We start from the raw sequence: 19,718 nt of genomic DNA, 5'->3' as shown, positions 1-19,718 counted from the left end.
GCTCAGTTCTGTTCTAGTGCTAAACTTTAGCAGTATCATATAGGATGTTCGGATGCTAATTAGGAGGATTAAATATGAGCTAATTATAAAACTATTTGCAGAACTCCTGTGCTAATTTATGAGACGAATCTATTAAATTTAATTAATCCATCATTAGCAAATGATTACTGTAGTACCACATTGTCAAATCACAAACTAATTAGGCTTAATAGATTCATCTCGTGAATTAGACTCCATCTATGCAATTAGTTTTATAATTAACCTATATTTATATAAACATCCGATGTGATAGGTGCTTTAACTTTAGCTGGGCTATCAAACGGGCCTATTTCCTTTTCCCTCTTTTGTTCTTTTCGAAGAGCAGAGTAATGCAATGATGGATTTTGGTGGGTTAGAGTAGCATGCCAACACCCGCAGATTCAAATGGTGAGTCGTGTCGTCCTGGTCGCTGGTCCTGTCACGTGTCACTTTTGTTTGGAGTTGAGCTGGGGGACTGGCATGGCATTTCCCTTTCACCATGGAGCGTCCATCAGCATTCAGCAACCATTGGCTATCTAGTGACAATGCAATCATGCATGCTAGACCAGTAGACCATCTATCTTCTCGGTCACAGTTGGGAGCTGACTGCACTGGCGACGCTATTGCAGAGTATTGCGAAGCATTGGACCTGTCTGCACTTGGACCCGTCGAGGACAAGCATTGGACCTGGCTGCCTGTGCTGTGAGAGCGCGACGTGAGGAAAAAGGCCAGGCGATCATCATGGTCATGGATGGGGCCGAAACGCGCTTTGTCATCTCTCGCCCGTGATCGCAACGCCAGTGTGTGACTGCCATTTCATTTCATATCATTTTGGGTGATGCGGTGCCTGCGGACGAAACAGCACGCAATTTGCGTCGCTGCTGCTGATCCGCTGCAGAAATCCGCCCGGATATTTTCATCCTGGCCTTCGTCAGTGTACGTATAATACAGATCTCAACGAATATTGCACTAAACCATAAACCGTGAAAGCTCAAGGAACCCACACATTGGCATTGGCATAGCGCGTATGTATTTAGAGGGTGTTTGCTAAACTTTAGTAGTGTCACATCGGATATTCTAATTAGGACTAAACATAAGCTAATTATAAAATTAATTGCAGAACCCTTGTGCTAATTTGCGAGACGAATCTATTAAGTTTAATTAATCCATCATTAGCAAATGGAACTGTAGCACCACATTGTCAAATCATGGACTATCTGTGCAATTACTTTTATAATTAGCCTATATTTAATACTCCTAATTAGCATCAAACATCCGATGTAACATGTGCTAAAATTTAGCAGGAGTATCCAAACAGGACCTTGGTTCCAAACACCACCGGAAGAAATGTGCTTCTGCATAGTTTCGTGACAGGGTGACCTTTTTATTTATTTTCTTTAGAATTGAACAATGTCATAACGCAGTTCAGTACCAAACAAATGCTAGGAAAAAAATATATAAAACTCCATGTAGCAGTTCCAAATGCCTAGCTGAACTACCAAGTAGGCCCAGCATGAAGATGAAAATATGGCAAGCAGCACATGAGAAATTTACATAGTGCTAACAGTGTTTCCTGGAACCTGGCCCTTCTGCAGAATATATGCCACTGTCATCATAGTCCATGAGGCACTGAAACGAAGCTGGAATCTCATTTTCTTAGCAGTGCTTCTCCCCGAAATTATCTCAAAGAGCACGATGCCGAAACTGTAGACATCTACTTTGTAAGTTACAGCCTGCCCAGATAGGATTATCAGCCAGACTCAAATTATGCAACTTGAACGGCCAAATCTTGCACCCAGAACTATAGGAGTATGCAGCGCAATAGCAGTTGCTCAGGCAAGCTGATTTGCATTCATCACTACTTGCTGCAGGCTCATCCCGTCCATAGTCAGGGAGTCTCTGCAGATGGTCCACCAAAACAAATGAGTCAGTGGTATCACCATTTTCACACTTAAGCAACCACTCGTGAAACGGCCCAGCTCCCATTCATCTGCAAGTGCCGGTCTGAAACCGTCAATGCACTTGCATTCTTCGGCTTGAGTGCAAACACCAAAAGCGCCACAGATAAATGGACTAATATTGCAGCTGGAGGGAAAGCTCCATAGAGGTTGCCAAGCACCTCAACAAACTCATCTGTCCCATGTCCAGTTTTAACAACTCAATATCGTTGGGCCTTTTGGGAACATTCAGTTGTACAGAAATAACATTTTGGTAGGCAACCATCCAGTCCGGAAAGGACCCATATGAGGCACCGCCAACGTGAATGGCAAATCCCCTCTTCCTGCTTTTGTCAATCTCCAGAGTACAATTATAAGGAGGATAGTTGTACATTTGCGCCATTGCGTAAGCTCCAGTGGTTGCCCCAGGTAGCTTTGCATCACTCGGACCACGTAGGTGATCAAAACTCTGCCACATGACCACGGAAGGATTCATCTCATCTCTTACTACAAAATTACCTGTGTCAAGAAGAATCGCAACAGACGCAACTGATCCATTTCTTTCAGAGTCCGAGGGCCAGATAGCAGAATCAGAGCCCCGTTCCTCAATATATAGCTTGCCTGCAAGGAAACACAATGTTGAACTGTTGCTGGAATACCTACCATATCCCACCAAGAACTCTGGACCTTGTGTCATGCTCTTGTAACGTATGCCCCAACCCCAGCAGTAGTACTGCTCACTGTGATAAAATGTTTGAGCAAACAGTCCCAGCTCAAATGTACCACTCTTTGATGTTAATGTTTCGGTTGCCGAAATACACTGACCAGAAAGAAGGGTGTCCTTCACAGGAGCAGCTAGGCTACCTGCAAACAGTAGGACGATGAAGAGTAATATTGTTGGAAAGTTGGAAGACACTGGATGCCTGTGCTTCATCATCATCTTCATGGGAAAGCATCGTCGACGGGTCAGAGCAGAAACAAGGATAATAAGGAACTAAAGAAGCGATAAATTTGAAGCTGCTGGATTGAAAGTAACTGGGATACATACCCCAGGTAGGAAAATTTCATCCTTCGCCATGTTCCCTTGGAGGTGGAACCACTGCATTTCAGTTGTGCTTGTTGCACTCCATTTCTGTTCTAGGAATTGAAACGAGAGCCTTCCAGTCTAACCAGAACAATCTTTCCGAAAGCAACTCTAAGCATACTCATCAAACTTGTACTCGGACCACAGAACTACAGAAGCACACCTGTCGACTCTAGCTCTGTCTAGTTAGGCACCTGTCTTGGCCTTGTCCAACCTATCTTTACGTGTGACGGTGTGAGACTTGGTCCACTTGGCTAGCCGCATTTGCTGATGATTGACATGTTCCCTTGGAGGTGGAACCACTGCATTTCAGTTGTGCTTGTTGCAGAGCTGTGAATTAATGGTGACGACTACTGCAGCTGTCCGGCTTTTACAACATCAGCAGCTATTCGTCAATTGGCCAATGGTAGTGCCGCAGATCATCTAGATGAGTACTTGAAGATTGGTGACACTACTGCATTACAGGTGTTGAAGATGTTTGCCGAAAGTGTTATTGCTGTTTTTGGTGAGCAATATTTGAGGCGCCCCACCGTGGCAGATATTGAGCGTTTGCTCAAAGTTAGTGAGAGCTGAGGTTTTACAGGCATGTTTGGGAGCATTTTGACTGCATGCATTGGCACTGGGAAAGATGTCCCAATGCATAGAAGGGCCAATTCACTTGGGGTGATCAAAAAGTCTCAACATTAATTCTGGAGGCCGTGGCTTCGCATGATCTTTGGATACGGCATGCATGCTTTGGTGTTGCTGGTGCTAACAATGATATCAACGTTCTTAAGCAATCGACACTATTTATCAAAGAACTAAAGGGGCAAGCTCCTCGAGTGCAATATATGGTCAACGGAAATCAGTACAATCTAGGCTATTATCTCGGCGATGGAATATATCCGGAGTGGGCTGTATTTGTGAAATTAATAAGAATGCCCATTACGGACAAGGGCAAGTTATATGCAAAGCATCAAGAAGCAGAGCGAAAGGATATTGAACAAGCATTTGGTGTCTTGCGACGTCGGTGGTGCATTTTGAAGCGACCAGCTCGTCTATATGACCGAGGAGTTCTTGAGAAAATTGTGCTAGCTTGCATCACACTTCACAATATGATAGTTGAAGATGAAAAGGTTGAGGACATTGAAGAAAATCTTGATTTGAACGAGCCTCCAAGTACATTGATTGTTGAAGAACCGGAATTCTCCCTTGAAGAATGCGCTACATTCGAAAGAGTGCTAGACAAGAATGAAGATATTGAATATCATTCAGCTCATTTCCAGCTTAAGAAGGACTTGATTGAGCATATTTGGCAAAAGTATGGACAGCGATAAACTTAGCTAAAGCATGACATATGAATTCTATATTATATATGCCGTCTACTACCATATGATGTATGGAAATTAAAGTGAATTAAACTATCTTTGCGTCGCCTATTTTATTTGCTAATGCCATATTTATATATGCCATGTATCGTATGAATATTGAAATGAATGCAACTATATTTCAATTCAAAGAGATGTCACGTTCGTTCATTCATGCGTCATTTGTATCTAGTATTTGAAAAGAATAGAAAAGTGCTACATAATTCATATGGAGCAATAGATCACAACATAATCAATTAAGTTAATGGTATGACTAGTTTTGAAAACAGTGAAGTGAAACCAAGCATTGTAGGGCTTGTTTCATTAACAGTGTCATTCCACATTGGGTGACATGGCAGTCTTAGAAACTGTGAAATGAAACTCAGCACTGTGAATGGCCTAATCTCCACTCTGAATACCAACATTAACTTCTATCAGTGCATGTAGGTTGTCGTCCTAACAAATTTCCCCACTATAACTAAAACTTTATCCTTCGTCAGAATATATACAGCTGTTCTCACCCTCCATAAGGTTCTCAAAGGAAGATGGAATTGGAGGAATTTCAGTGTTCACAACGCCTTCCAGCATGCGAACAACTTGCCCTATTGATGGCCTGTCGTCCTTCTCGTCCTGGATGCACCAACAGGCAACTCTGCAGGTGATGTCAAGCTCCTTAACATTAGCATTCCCTTCGAGCCTACTATCCAGTAAGCACAACACATTCCCTTCATTCACTTGAGCGGCTGCATAAAGAGGGAAATACCAATGATTTCCGGATTTCAATCTCTTTGTAGTCCTTCTCCCTGAGACTATTTCGAGAAGCACGATGCCGAAGCTATAAACATCTGCCTTTTTAGTGATAGGCTGTCCAGATATCCACTCTGGCGCGAGGTATCCCATGGTTCCCCGGAAGGTGGTCAATGCAGAGTTGAATTCACGCCCAAGAAGCTTTGCCATGCCAAAGTCTGAGATTTTTGCGCAGAATTCCTCATCAAGTAGTATGTTTTCAGGCTTGATATCACAATGTATGATGCAGTCCTCACATTCTTCATGAAGATAGACTAGGCCCTTTGCAATACCTAGTGCGATTTGGTAGCGAAGATCCCAATTCAGAAGACTAGACCTTTCTGAAAAGAGATGTGAATCCAAAGAACCATTAGGCATACACTCATAGACCAGCAACCTCATATCCCCTTTGACACAAAATCCCAGAAGACGGACGAGGTTAGTGTGTTTGATCACTCCAACTGTCTGCACTTCAGCTCTGAATTGCTTATCTGCGTGCCCATGGCCTTTGAGACTCTTCACAGCGATAACTGTTGATCCGGGTCCTGGCATTGTTCCCCTGAAAACACTACCAAAACCTCCCTCGCCAAGTTTATCAGAGAAATTCCTTGTAGCTCTCTTAATTTGCCCATAAGAGTAGAAAACAAGAGAACCCTCTACTTCAAACTTTCTGCAAGTAAATAGATCTCTCCTGTATCTCCATAGAAGTGCCAGTATCAATATCACAGAAGCCAATGTTATAAATCCTGCCACAGACAATAAAATTGCTCTTTTGTGGAGACCATTTTTGGCCGGGAGCTTGGAACCCCAACGAACATAAACCTTGCTGTATGGAGGTCTAGAAGCAAAACTCACGTTGTACAGCTTATCGTACCATAGATTGCATCCGGAGTCATACACATACGCAACACAGTAACAATTGCTCAAGCAGGCTTGTTTACAATCTTCACCACTTTCTGCTAAATCATTCTGGGAGTAATAAGGGATTCCCTGCAGCTTGTCTATCAGGATAAACGAGTCACCATGTTCAGTCTGGCCATTCGTCTCACAGCTCAATGGAAGAGATCTTGAGCAACCAGTGACAAAGGATCCAAGCCCCCACTCAACTGGATATCTAGGCTCAAATCCATCGAGGCAAGTGCATTTGCCGTTGCTCGTGCAAACACCAAAACTACCACAGAAGAAGCCGCTGGATTTGCAATCTGAAGGGAAGGTCCAACGAGCCACCCAACCACTTCTGTTTGCTGCTGCAGAATCCTCTGACCACCGCTTCAAGCTGACTTGTCCAAGATGGAGCTGCAAGAATTCAGTCACATTTGGGTTTGGACGATTCAGCACCAGTGAGCTGCCGTTGTCTTGAGATGTCACCATCCAATCCGGGAAGGTCCCCAGACTATCGAGCCCATCGGTGGTGAGCACGAACCCGTTCCTCCTGCTTTGATCGACGCTGATGCTGCCGTTGTTGGGGTAATGCTCGTACGTCATGGAGATGTTGCTTCCGGTGTCCCTGTCGAACCCGAGCCTCGCGCCGGGTAGCAGCGAGTCGCCGGGGTAATCGAGGCTCTGCCACAAGATCCGAAAGGAGTTGGCCCGATCCATCACCACGAGGTTGCCGTTGTCAAGGAGCACCGCGGCGGCGGCGGGCGGCGAGGGGCCGACCGCGACCCCACTCGAACACCAGAGGCTAGCCCCGGCCTCCTTGATGCACAGGCTGCCGCCGAAGACCTCGAGCGCCGAGGCGGAAAGGTCCGTGATTGGGACCCTGTTCCCGACCCAGAAGTTGGGGCTGGTGCTCGGCATCTTCTTGAATCGGACGCCAAGGAAGAAATGGATGTTGTCGCCCGGGGAGAAGAAGCCCAGCTCGAACTCGCCATTCTTGGAGACCAGCGTCTCGTTCCCGGAGATGCCCTCGCCGGGGAGGATGGTGTCTCCGGCGAAGGCAGCGACGGCGAAGAATGCGCAACCAAGCAGGAAAAGAGGGAAGGTGGGCAGAGCGCGCTCGCGAGGCCGGAACAGCGGGCAGACGCGCTTCACCGCCCCCATTGGCGAGCGTCACTGCTCACTAGCAGGGGAACGAACAAGGCATGGAAGAAATCAGCAATGTGTGGCCTGGTACAGCTGCACAACGCGACGCAAGCTGAGAACAAGATGAATCAGCGATGTGAAGCAGATTGAGGTGCTACTCGTGCTTGCGGGTAGCTCCAGCAAGCAACTATACTATTATTTGGTGGAGAAAAGCCAGTGGACAGAAAACATGGAAAATGTCTGCAAACCAGATGTGGTGACTATTTATTTATTTATTTATTTATGTTTATTGGGTAGGCATCGACCAAACTGTTCGAAAGCTATAAAAGTCTTACAAGTTGAGAAACAAGTAGTAGCAGCCTTTTAAAAAAAATAATACAGAGCAGATACGAAGAACTTGGACGAAGACAAACCAGTCAAAAAGACCATGCAATGATTCCTTCGATGCAAGCAACCGAATGTCTGAACCCACTTCTTTTGCCCCTTTTCTTCGTCGGACCCGGGATGGATTCCACTTCCCATGGGCTTCTTCTCGTATATAGACGGGCATGGGATGATGGATGGATAGCTAGCTCGCTTGCTTGCTTGTTGTGGTAAGTTAAGAGTCATGTTTATTTCTGTTTATAAGCAGCGGCTTCCTTATTTTTTCAGGTTCTCGGTTATGTGGTGATTCCGAAAATTTAAACTACAAGAAGCGAGAAGCGAGGAAATCTTCGCTTAGATTATAATCAAGCATGGCTGAGAGAAGTGGAAATAAACAACGCAAAAAACGAAGCGCAAGAGGTGCAGACCACCTGCGCTTTAATTAAGAACAACACAGGTCTCGAACCCATATCGACTACCTAAGAGCAAACTCCGTAGTCGGTAGCCCGCGAAACCACCCACCACTTTGTTGCAGTAAGTTGGAGGCAGCTACGTGGAGGGGATCTCTAAGAGCAAACTCCGTAGTCGGTAGCCCGCGAAACCACCCACCACTTTGTTGCAGTAAGTTGGAGGCAGCTACGTGGAGGGGATCTCTCGATAGCACTCGTCAAGTGCCCCTCACACAACCCCGTGCCTTATTCATCTATGAGCTCTGCAATGGATGAATGAATGAATGAATAAGCATCTCTTCTCTCATCCGCTCATCCTGTCTCTCGCAGCCTTGTTGGCTTGTCTTGCTTATGGCAAACCCCACCCCACCGGCTACCGCCAGCCTCCCCCTTGTCGGTGAGGATCACCCTCCGCTACCTATATCCCTCCCCTCCCCCTCCATATTTCCCTCCTGCTCCTCACGTACTCTACTCTCTTTTGGATGAGCTCCTCATCATTTCCGGCTCCAACTCCAGCACCACTCGACGGCTCGCCGGCCAAAACATGATTCCCCCAACCATCATCTTCCGCCACCGTGGTGGACGGTGACACCGCCGCCTCACCATCCCGCCCACACAAAACCCAAACATAAACCTTAACACGAATAGAAGCTTGTCGAAGGAGAAGAGGAGGTCGTTAGAGTTTGAGCTGCCGATTCGATTTGATCGTTACCTTCCTTATTTTTTTTCCTTTTTTAGTCTAACATGTTCTTCCTTTCCAAACTCGGAGTGCTCTCTAAATCGAGAGGCTTCTCAGTTTAGATTTTTTATTGTTGTATAAATCAATGTACTTCACTGGCCCAATCTTGAGCTGAACTATTGCAGGGCAAACAGTGGACCACGAGGCCTCGTCTTCATGGGCCCTATAACAGGCCTTCATTCGGCCTATGTCCTCCGCCCGTCGTTTGTTCCGGATTTTATTTTTGTCAAGCCAGTGAAAGAAATTACAAAAATTCAGTGATAGCGTGTCCAAAAAAAAAATGGGACAAAAAAAAATAGGAATGTATATGGTGCAAACCACGTACCCCATGCAACCTTGAAAACTATGAATCAAGATCACAAGATGCTAATTTAATGGATAGAGTTAGTGGTGGGATTATTTTGCAGTTAAGCCCCCCACTCGCCGACCACTTTTGCGAATCCCCCCTACCCTTCGGTTCTAACCCCCCTTGGCCCTTGCCCCATCGCAGCCCGCCGCCGCCCCTGTGAATCGCGAGATCCTAGGTGGGGGCAGCAGCCTGTCCATCAGGCGGTTGTGGCCAGCGAGGGCAGCAGCCTCGCCATCAAGCGGCGGTGCCCAGCAGTAGGGGCAGTGTGCGAGTGGGGGTCGGGGGCGGCCAGAAAGCGAGTGGGGGTGACAGGGACCAGGTGGCCGGCGAGGGTGGAGGTGGGTAGGAGACCGGCGAGGGCCACGAGGGCAAGGTGACCAGCGAGGGTGGAGGTGGGTAGGAGGCCGGCGGGGGTAGAGGCGACGGTGGGCATGAGGATGGGCGGACAGCGAGAGCGATGATGTATCTTATCTGAATCTGAAGTCCACGGGGGCAGGGGTGGAGGGCGGCGAGCACGCGGGGCCGGCGGCACGCCAGGGACGCACGGGTAGCGATGGATCCCGCAATTCACACGGGCGGCGGCGGGCTACTCGCGATGGGGTAAGGAGCAAGGGGGTTAGAACCGAAGGGGCAGGGGGATTCGCAAAAGTGGCCGGCGGGTGGGGGGTTTAACTGTAAAATAATCTCACCACTAATCCTATCCGTTGGATTAGCATCTTGTGACCTTGATTTATAGTTTCTAAGGTTGCACGGGGTAGATGGTTTGCACCAGATACGTTTAAAAAAATAGTCATGATAATTTTAGTTGTTGCTTCAAAACGCAAAATAACTCATGCCAAAGTTCTAAACATGCCATGTCACACTAATTTGAATATTACTTTTCATTTGTATTGTATTATGTTTCGATCGTACATACAATTACACGCTAGAACAGTTACAATAAGGATCTTTTTGGCAAAGCTCCGACTCCACGTAAAACGGGGTGAATCTAGAGAAGTTACTTTTTTGTACTCGGGTTTCTCTGTAAAAACGGCTCCATCTCCTTTAATGCTCCAGGTGTGGAGCTATTTTTAACCTACCTGTAAAGCTTCAGCCGGAGCCGCAGGAGAAGTCGGAGCTGAAGCTTGGCAAAAGGACCCTTAGAAGCACTGTACATTCTCCTCGCTCACAGTTTAACTACGCTGGTACATTTTTAGCGTAGAATTAGCAAATGCTCCCTCCATTTCAGAGGGAGTGACGTGTGTGAGTGTGTGACATCAACACGGAGCAGGTTTTTTTAGCATCCGTTTGCAGTTGCAGGTAGTGTTTTCCGTGCAGATTTCCGCATCAGAAGATGGGTCAAGTTACTGTCGGACTTGCTGTAATTTTTCGGCGTCGTTTCATGCACCATTTCGGACTTGTACGGTCGTGCCTTGGCTGTGCTTGAGAAACCGCATGCTCCGCGAACTCAAGCTTCATTACTGGTTACTGCAATTCGGCAGTTTTACCACCCACCTGAGCAGCCGCACTGGTAGAGAAACGAGCAGTAATCTCAGTTGAAAAACCTAATTAATCTTAGTTTTCCTAATAGAGTGGAACTAAATGTCTGCCTTTAGTCCTGGGACTAAAGGCACATCTTTAATCTCGGTTGGTATTACCAATCGAGACTAAAGGGTTTTGCGCCAAAAAGATATTAGAAGTTCTTCGAGGGATTTAGTCCGGATTTGTAACACCAATCGGGACTAAAGGTGTTTTCATGACTACGAAATTTAGACCCGGGATTAAAATATCTTTAGTCCCAGTTCCAAAAACAACCGAGATTTTTGTTGAGGATGAAAGGTCATCTTTCCACCATTGCAGCAAGCTTTCATCCTGCTACCAACTTTTCCACCCGAAGTAGGGCATTCTCACGGCCGCGTAGGCGGCGAACTCAACTCGAGGTAAATTGCTGACGATTTGCACCGAAATATCGTAGGGAAGCAAATTGTCTAGATCAAGCCGCTGGACACTGCGAAAGCAAGTACTCCTTCCATTCCAAATTGTAGGTCGTTTTAGTTTTTTTAGATTCATTAATATTATTATACATCTAGATATAGTGTATGTCTAGATGCATAATAATATTTATAAATTTAGGAAAGTCAAAACGACTCACAATTTGGAACGAAGGGAGTACCGAAGAAGCATAGGGATCGCACGGCGAGGACGAAGGAGGGAAGGGCATCACACCGTCACGTTCACGTACCGGTGGCATTAGCATTTCCAGATTTCCTAGTGCCATCTGGTAAGCACACCCCATTTCCTTCAAGCAACTAGAGATAATCAGTGCCCCGTAACAGAGTAGCAAACTAAAAAACACAAGCAATGTGATAGCCACTCCATCGGCATCCGATGCAAGACAAGCAATGGTAAGCAGCACGCACAGACATGAATGGCCGTATTCTCGTTTATAAACTTATAATTTTGCGATACCAAATCTGCTATCTTAGGGCAGAACTCCACACAGTAAGTCTAGCCGTAGTATGTTTTCAGGTTTGATGTCACAGTGTTGTATGATGCGATCATTGCATTCTTCTTCATGCAGGTAAAAAACCTTGGCAACAGCTAGCAACTGTGCTACACGGTAATAAACCAACTCAACGTACCTTAGTTTTCTGATCAGAAAGTAAAATGGGCACCCATATAGGCCATAGCAGATCGACCAGTAATCAACCTTGTATCTAGCTTATCCCTAAAGCGCAAAGACCCAAATCAAAAGACGAACGAGGTTGGATTTTTTTTTTCTGATAATCAATTAACCATCCAGCCCGATTGTGCTATCCGCATCTGTCCTAAGTACTTTGGGTTCTTGGCAGGTATTCCCTCTTGTCTCCAAATAACTGTAATTTTGATATACATGTGGTCAATACATTTTAATTTTCATCCCAACAAATCTAGTCGTAGTATGTTTTCAGGTTTGATGTGACCGTTTACTCTATGAATAATGCGAACAGAGCACGTTAGCGTGGTAGTCTCGAACCCATCCCAATAGTATTTGCGAGACCCATTCTCTCAAAGCACATGGTTCGTCGCACTGACATATTGAGTACTGTAGTTTTTAGTGTCTTTTTTTTTATTCTTCAACCTCCACAGCATCTAAGAGACATCAACTAGGTCGTTGGACGGCCTCTAACAAAACATTGCAACCTAAAGTGAGGCATCAGGACTTCTCAAAATGACATGCTATGTGGTACACCGATACCTCCTCGAAGCAGGATCCAGTATGGACACTTATTCTAGTTCTGATTTGGCTCTTGTTCTCTTACCTCCAAACTCCCAACTTTAACACTATGCAAAAAGAAGATTCCCCATCACATCAAACTTGCGGTACATGCATGGAGTACTAAATGTAGACGAAATCAAAAACTATTTGCACAGTTTTGTTGTACTTTGCGAGACGAATCTTTTGAGCCTAATTAGTCAATATTTGGACAATAATTCACAAATACAAACGAAACGCTACAGTGTTGCTACAGTAATTTGGCACCTCCCAAATTCGCGAAGTAAACAAGGGCTTGGTAAGTAATTGTGCTGAGTCACATCAGGATGGATAGGTTCCACCTAGGGATGGAGCTTCATACACACCAAACTCCAAAGTGGGCAACGCCCCCTAGCCATTTGCATTTCTCTAGAGATGTTAAAGATACTAATATGATTACACTGCAAATAATTAGCCTAATTTATTGAATACTTAGCACCCCTACTATTGGCTCAAGCTCCGCCAATGATTCCACCATAAGGATAATTATGCGCTATGCTAGGTTTATCTAGATCAAACGTCTCCAGTTTTGATCAAGTTTATAGTAAAATATGGTAATTTTCATATTACGAAATAAATACACAATCTCCACCTTTGATCAAGTTTATAGTAAAATATGGTAATTTTCATATTACGAAATAAATACACAATCAATACATAATTTGATGTTGCACATGTTGGTGTTTTTTATAATTTTAATTAAAGTTAAATAAATTTGACCTAGAGAAAGCTAAAATGCCTACAAATTTAGAACGGAGGGTGTAATTAGTAATATCTCAGCTAGATAACCCTACTAGGAATAAGGTCAACGTGGTAATGTAAACTATGGTTTTGAATCACCAGCTTATGAGCTTCATTCTCATAGGCCGTTTGCATGCTTTTGCGTTTGAAATTAACTCCCTAGGTTGTCTACCTTAACTAGAGCAAAATCAGGCGTCCGGTTGATTTTGAAAACATAATGAGTAACATTCGAAAACGAAGGACCTAGTTAACCCAACAAAACTGAATATCGTAAAAATTAAACTTGAAAAATTGGGATCTGCCGATGTTGTGAAAAACCAATTTTCCCTTTAAACTTCTATCGATGCCATCTAAACCTCTCTTTTTTTACGAACTCTTGGAGCATGGTTCACAAATCACAACACATTAGCTGCCCATGCAAAAGAAGACACTGCCACAAGCACAAGTTCCGAAGGCACGTGTTTCACATTTCATTGCGATCGAACCCGATCATCACTTACAGGCATAAATAACCGAGTTCCCATAGTGGCTGCCCATGCAAACAGTTTCTCTGACAAAAGGGCAAAAACGTGATACTGAAACTGAATATTGTTACCAGATGAGCATTGGCATATAGATTACTTTGGGGAGATACATGGAATCCCTGTATCCAACCCGTGCAGATAATGATATGGCCAATATTGCTGTTCGAATCTAAAGCAGTACTGTTGACAATATTGAGTTTTCCATGATGCTGGCCTAATTGCACGATAATGTTCTATAATTACCTTAACTCATAGAATCACGCCTCTCATTTACATTTGGATTATCCGCACTTCTGAATAATACTATAGCAGGGTGACAAGTGACAGCAGGACAAGAATTTTCAGCTTCCCATTGCATTTCCTGGTATAGACATACAATCCCTACAAACTGATTCATAATGAGCTGGACGGATATGCTATCAATATCTAGTAGGTCAAGAAAGAAATTAGTTTACTGCTCTAGCAACAGAAAAACAATTAAACTTGAAGTAAGCTTGGAGCATGTGTGTTGTTTGCCTTGAATGCACCCTACACATTATCCCCACTCTAACTAAAACTTTATCCTTCGTCAGAATATATACAGCTGTTCTCGCCCTCCATAAGGTTCTGAAAGGAAGATGGAATTGGAGGAATTTCAGTGTTCACGACGCCTTCCAACATGCGAACAACTTGCCCCATTGATGGCCTGTCGTTCTCCTCGTCCTGGATACACCAACAGGCAACTCTGCAGGTGATGTCAAGCTCCTTGACATTAGCATTCCCTTCCAACCTACTATCCAGTAACAACAACACATTTCCTTCATTCACTTGAGCAGCTGCATAAAGAGGAAAATATCGATGACTTCCGGATTTCAATCTCTTTGTAGTCCTTCTCCCTGAAACTATTTCGAGAAGCACAATGCCGAAGCTATAAACATCTGTCTTTTTAGTGATAGGCTGTCCAGATATCCACTCTGGCGCTAGGTATCCCATGGTTCCTCGGATGGTGGTCAATGCAGAGTTGAATTCACGTCCAAGAAGCTTGGCCATGCCAAAATCTGAGATTTTAGCGCAGAATTCCTCATCAAGTAGTATGTTTTCAGGTTTGATATCACAATGTATGATGCAGTCCTCACACCCTTCATGAAGATAGGCTACGCCCTTGGCAATACCTAGTGCAATTTGGTAGCGAAGATCCCAATTCAGAAAACTAGATCGTTCCGAAAAGAGGTGTGAATCCAAAGAACCATTAGGCATATACTCATAGACCAGCAATCTCATGTCCCCTTTAACACAAAATCCGAGAAGACGGACAAGATTAGTGTGTTTGATCACTCCGACTGTCTGCACTTCTGCTCTGAATTGCTTATCTGCGTGCCCGCGGCCATTGAGACTCTTCACAGCAACAACGGTTGATCCTGGTCCTGGCATTGTTCCCCTGAAAACAATACCAAAACCTCCCTCGCCAAGTTTATCAGCGAAATTCCTTGTAGCTTTCTTGATTTGCCCATAAGAGTAGAAAACAAGAGAACCCTCTACTTCAAACTTTCTGCAAGTAAATAAATCTCTCCTGTATCTCCATAGAAGTGCCAGTATCAATATCACAGAAGCCAATGCTATAAATCCTGCCACAGGCAATAAAATTGCTCTTTTGTGGAGACCATTTTTGGCCCGGAGCTTGGAACCCCAACGAACATAAACCTTGCTGTATGGAGGTCTAGAAGCAAAACTCACGTTGTACAGCTTATCGTACCATAGCTTGCATCCGGAGTCATAAACATACGCAACACAGTAACATTTGCTGAAGCAGGCTTGTTTACAATCCCCATCACTTTCTGCTAAATCATTCTGAGGGTTATAGGGGAGCCCCTGCAGCTTGTCCATCAGGATAAACGAGTCATCTTGTTCAGTCCGACCATTCGCCTCGCAGCTCAGTGGAAGAGATCTCGAGCAACCGGTGACAAAGTATCCAAGCCCCCACTCAACTGGATATGAAGGCTCAAATCCATCGAGGCAATTGCATCTGCCATTGCTCTTGCAAGCACCAAAATTACCACAGAAGAAGCCGCTGGATTTGCAATCTGAAGGGAAGGTCCAACGAGCCACCCAACCACTGCCATTTGCTGCTGCAGAATCCTCTGACCACCGCATCAAGCTGACTTGTCCCAGATGGAACTGCAAGAATTCGGTCACGTTTGGTCCTGGACGATTCAGCACCAGTGATCTGCCATTATCTTGAGATGTCACCATCCAATCCGGGAAGGTCCCCAGACTATCGAGCCCATCGGTGGTGAGCACGAACCCGTTCCTCCTGCTCTGATCGACGCTGATGCTGCCATCGTGCGGGTAATCCATGTACGTCATGGAGACGTTGCTCCCGGTGTCCCTGTCCAACCCGAGCCTCGCGCCGGGTAGCAGCGAGTCGCCGGGGCAATCGAAGCTCTGCCACAAGATCCGGGAGGAGTTCGCCCGATCCCTCACCACCAGGTTGCCGGTGTCAAGGAGCACCGCGGCGGCGGCGGGCGGCGGGGGCCCGTCCGCCGCCACGCTCGAACACCAGAGGCTAGCCCCGGCCTCCTTGATGCACAGGCTGCCGCCGAAGACCTCCAGCGCCGCGGCGGAGAGGTCGGTGATCGGGACCCTGTTCCCGACCCAGAACGTGGGGCTGGTGCTCGGCATCTTCTTGAATCGAACGCCCAGGAAGCGTTGGATGCCGGCGCCCGGGGCGAAGAAGCCCAGCTCGAACTCGCCGTTCTTGGAAACCAGCGTCTGGTTCCCGGAGATGCCCTCGCCGGGGACGATGGTGTCGCCGGCGAAGGCAACGAGGGCCAAGAATGCGCCACCAAGCAGGACAAGGAGGAAGGTGGGCGGCGCGGGCTCGCGGGGACGGGATAGCGAGCAGACGCGCTTCGCCGCCTCCATTGGCGAGCGTCACTTGTACGGCAACGAAAACGGCATGGAAAAAATCATTGCACAACTGCACAGGGCGACACAAGCTAAGAACAAGATGAATAAGCGGTGTGGAGCAGATTGAGATGAGCTGAGTGTACTCTTACCTGATGACTCCGGACTCCAGCAAGCAAGAACCGTCGCCGCCTCGGTATTAGACCAAAGCTTAAGCTTAATATATTTCTCTCGTAAATTAGTCACGATATACTATTAATTTTATAATTATTTCACGTTTATTTCTTTTCTAATCAGAATCTAAACATACGATGTAATCTGGACTAAAAATTAGTCTACAGTTCCAAACACCTAAGATTCTTCTACTAAACGTGGACCCCGATTCGTCCCCAAAGAATGTCGTGTCACGATAGGATCCATATGCACTGGTGCCTACCAGGTTGGACCTGAGAAAGTAGACGCTGGCGACGGGTACTCTTGAGTCTCGACTGTTGACCAGATCTCTTCCTGGTTTCCATATATCTAGGCCGCATCGTCCCACTTTGCCGCACTCCGACACCAGCGCTTGCTGCGGGTGTCTGCGGTCCCCGGCGGCGAAGTGCGCGGTCCGAGTCGAGGAGCCGAGGAGGGCGCTGTATGTTTGAGGCGCGGATCGACGAGGAGCAGGATCTAGAGCTGTTGGAGCGGGTTGAGAGCACTACCAAAGTGGCATGAAGTAGAGATACCCTGAAATGGTGAAGGCAAACAACTGGAGGTCCTTGTTCTCATCTTCCTTCGTTTTACTATTTCCACCCTTGATCAACCTTGTATATTCCTGCTGCAAATTCGCATACGCATCAGACACCCTCCTTCCAGGACAATTCCTAGATGCAAACCACAGCCTCGTCTCAAAAAACGGCGCCTTCAAGTTGGGTTTTGACTGCTCCTCCGCTCATGAAGATGATTATAACTTATACTGCGGTTTGGGTATCTGGTTTGCTAAACCATCATCTTGTAATCGTGAATATTTTCCTGTTTGGCATCCTGAGCGGCTTGGTTGTGAAGGTACTACCCTCTCACTCACAGAGAATGGCGTGCTAAATCTAACCACATACTGTGGCTACTATTGGTACTCATCGGACATGTGGAATACTTCTGTGAACGCTGCTGCAGTGCTTCTTGACAACGGAAATCTTGTAATAAGAGACCAAGCAAACAATTCCATGGTGATTTGGCAGAGTTTTGATAGCCCGACGAATGTACTGCTCTCTGGAGGACTCCTGGGATTAAGTAAAATCACCTGCATGAACATCACCCTTTACAGTTATTCTGATTATGTTTTTGCCGAATATACTCTGTCACTGGATGCAACTAGGAGGCGAGGTTTTATTATCCAGCGTACTTATGATGGTCTTATGTTTACTGGTACTTTTCCTAGATGGATGGATATTCGTGAAGATGGACACTATGCGCTAACATTCAATGATGCACGTACTTACATACAATTAAATAGCTCTGGATTTGTGACATTTTATAAACAAGGGGAATGCGATACTGTATTATGGTCCGCTCCAGATACATTATGCGACTATGACTCATATTGTGGACCTTATGGTCTCTGCACAAGGTCGGGCTCTTGTATATGCCCTGTTGGTTTTGATCCACCATATACCCAAGAATGGAATATTGCAGGTTGTTCAAGAAAGGAACCTCTGAATTGTGAAAAAAGCATTGTTGCACGTCCAGAAGTGACATTTTATCCAATACATGGCATTCATAGATATCCTCAGCATGCTTTCATGCTGAACGTTTCAGACATGAGTGAGTGTGAATCCTCTTGCTTAAGGGACTGTACTTGTTCTGCCTTTGCTTACAATACAAGTTGCTTGCTGTGGTTTTCGGACCTGCGGAATACATTAGTGCTTGACTCTGGTCCAAATGGCAACCATATGTACATACGTATAGCAACCAAACAACAATCAGGTCCTAGGACTGTTCCTCTAGTTTCTTTCTGGAAAAGACTAGTTTTTGGATCGATGCTAGCCCTTGTTGTTATTGGTCTGATTCTCTTGTGGAGATGCAGAAGAAAGCTTTTCAGGGCTAGAACGGTGGTTGACAATGGAAGCCTTGTGGTATTCTCGTTTGTACAGATCAAGAACTGTACCAAAAATTTCTCTGAAAAACTTGGAGAAGGAGGCTTTGGCTGCGTTTTTAAAGGGATGCTGCCAGGTTGCACTGCTGTGGCTGTGAAGAAGCTAAAAGGCCTTAGACAGGAAGACAAGCAATTTCGAGCAGAGGTGCAGACCATAGGTATGATTCAGCACATCAATATTGTCCGTCTGCTTGGGTTTTGCGCTGAAGACAGTAGAAGGTTCCTGGTGTATGAATATATGGCAAATGGTTCTTTGAGTAACCACCTGTTTTCCAAGAGATCCTCTAAGTTAAGCTGGGAGCTGCGGTACTCGATTGCTCTTGGAATTGCAGGAGGCCTGGCTTATCTGCACGAGGGATGCAGGGACTGTATTGTACACTGTGACATGAAGCCAGATAATATACTTCTTGACGCAGAACTCTGTCCCAAAATTGCAGATTTTGGCATGGCAAAGCTTCTTTGTCGAGATTTCAGCAGGGCACTGACAACAATGCGAGGGACCATCGGATACCTTGCACCGGAGTGGATCTCAGGGCTACCAATCACACATAAGGCTGATGTTTACAGCTACGGAATGGTGCTTCTAGAAATCATTGCAGGGCGAAGAAATTCGGAGAAGATTAAGGAAGGAAAGTTTACTTACTTTCCAATATATGCTGCAGTTAAGGTGAATGAAGGTGATGTTATGTGCCTGTTGGACAGTAGTCTGGAGGGCAACGCTGAAGTGGGGCAGCTGAACAGAACCTGTAGAGTCGCCTGTTGGTGCATTCAGGATGCTGAAGACCACAGGCCAATGATGGGGCAAGTTGTTCGCATGCTAGAGGGTGTCATGGATGTCGAGGTCCCTCCGGTTCCCAGGTCACTGCAAAACTATGTGGGAATTGAGGATTCCATCTCTGAAGATTTGAACATTTCGATTAGTCCAATGTGAACATTTTCTTCTTTGTATTTCTGAACTCCGTGGAACACATTTGGCGTACACTAGAGTCTTAAGAAATTGTGTTCACTCTATGCTTGTTTAAGGTTCTCTGGATGCATTTATGTAAACTCTGTCATTAGTTGGTAAAAC

The 19,718-nt window shown here is 45.7% G+C and overlaps 3 protein-coding genes across 3 annotated transcripts; 1 reads left to right on the top strand and 2 right to left on the bottom strand.

The window, feature by feature from the left end:
- Window positions 1–4,623: 4,623 nt before the first annotated feature.
- LOC117857875 (G-type lectin S-receptor-like serine/threonine-protein kinase At2g19130) lies at window positions 4,624–7,700 on the bottom strand. The gene has a single exon (XM_034740770.2). The coding sequence runs from the start codon at window positions 7,212–7,214 to the stop codon at window positions 4,872–4,874; it is 2,343 nt and encodes a 780-aa protein (XP_034596661.1). The 5' UTR covers window positions 7,215–7,700; the 3' UTR covers window positions 4,624–4,871.
- Window positions 7,701–13,961: 6,261 nt separating this feature from the next.
- LOC117857874 (G-type lectin S-receptor-like serine/threonine-protein kinase At2g19130) lies at window positions 13,962–16,814 on the bottom strand. Its single transcript, XM_034740769.2, has 2 exons — window positions 16,671–16,814; window positions 13,962–16,591 (listed from the first exon to the last, which is right to left on the bottom strand). The coding sequence occupies exon 2, from the start codon at window positions 16,534–16,536 to the stop codon at window positions 14,194–14,196; it is 2,343 nt and encodes a 780-aa protein (XP_034596660.1). The 5' UTR covers window positions 16,537–16,591; window positions 16,671–16,814; the 3' UTR covers window positions 13,962–14,193.
- Window positions 16,815–17,576: 762 nt separating this feature from the next.
- On the top strand, window positions 17,577–19,580 carry LOC117859112 (G-type lectin S-receptor-like serine/threonine-protein kinase At2g19130). Its single transcript, XM_034742299.2, has one exon. It carries the CDS (start codon window positions 17,640–17,642, stop codon window positions 19,578–19,580), a length of 1,941 nt encoding a protein of 646 aa, XP_034598190.2. The 5' UTR covers window positions 17,577–17,639.
- Window positions 19,581–19,718: the final 138 nt, after the last annotated feature.

The sequence above is a fragment of the Setaria viridis genome, chromosome 5 (genome assembly GCF_005286985.2).
Source record: "Setaria viridis chromosome 5, Setaria_viridis_v4.0, whole genome shotgun sequence".
NCBI lineage: Eukaryota > Viridiplantae > Streptophyta > Magnoliopsida > Poales > Poaceae > Setaria > Setaria viridis.
The sequence above is the reverse complement of the archived record's forward strand: the minus strand, read 5'-3'. Positions and strand labels throughout refer to the sequence as shown.

Excerpts from the sequence above, each read along its gene's own strand:
- LOC117857874 (XM_034740769.2), bottom strand. The coding sequence starts at position 16,536 with ATGGAGGCGGCGAAGCGCGTCTGCTCGCTATCCCGTCCCCGCGAGCCC.
- LOC117859112 (XM_034742299.2), top strand. The coding sequence starts at position 17,640 with ATGTGGAATACTTCTGTGAACGCTGCTGCAGTGCTTCTTGACAACGGA.
- LOC117857875 (XM_034740770.2), bottom strand. The coding sequence starts at position 7,214 with ATGGGGGCGGTGAAGCGCGTCTGCCCGCTGTTCCGGCCTCGCGAGCGC.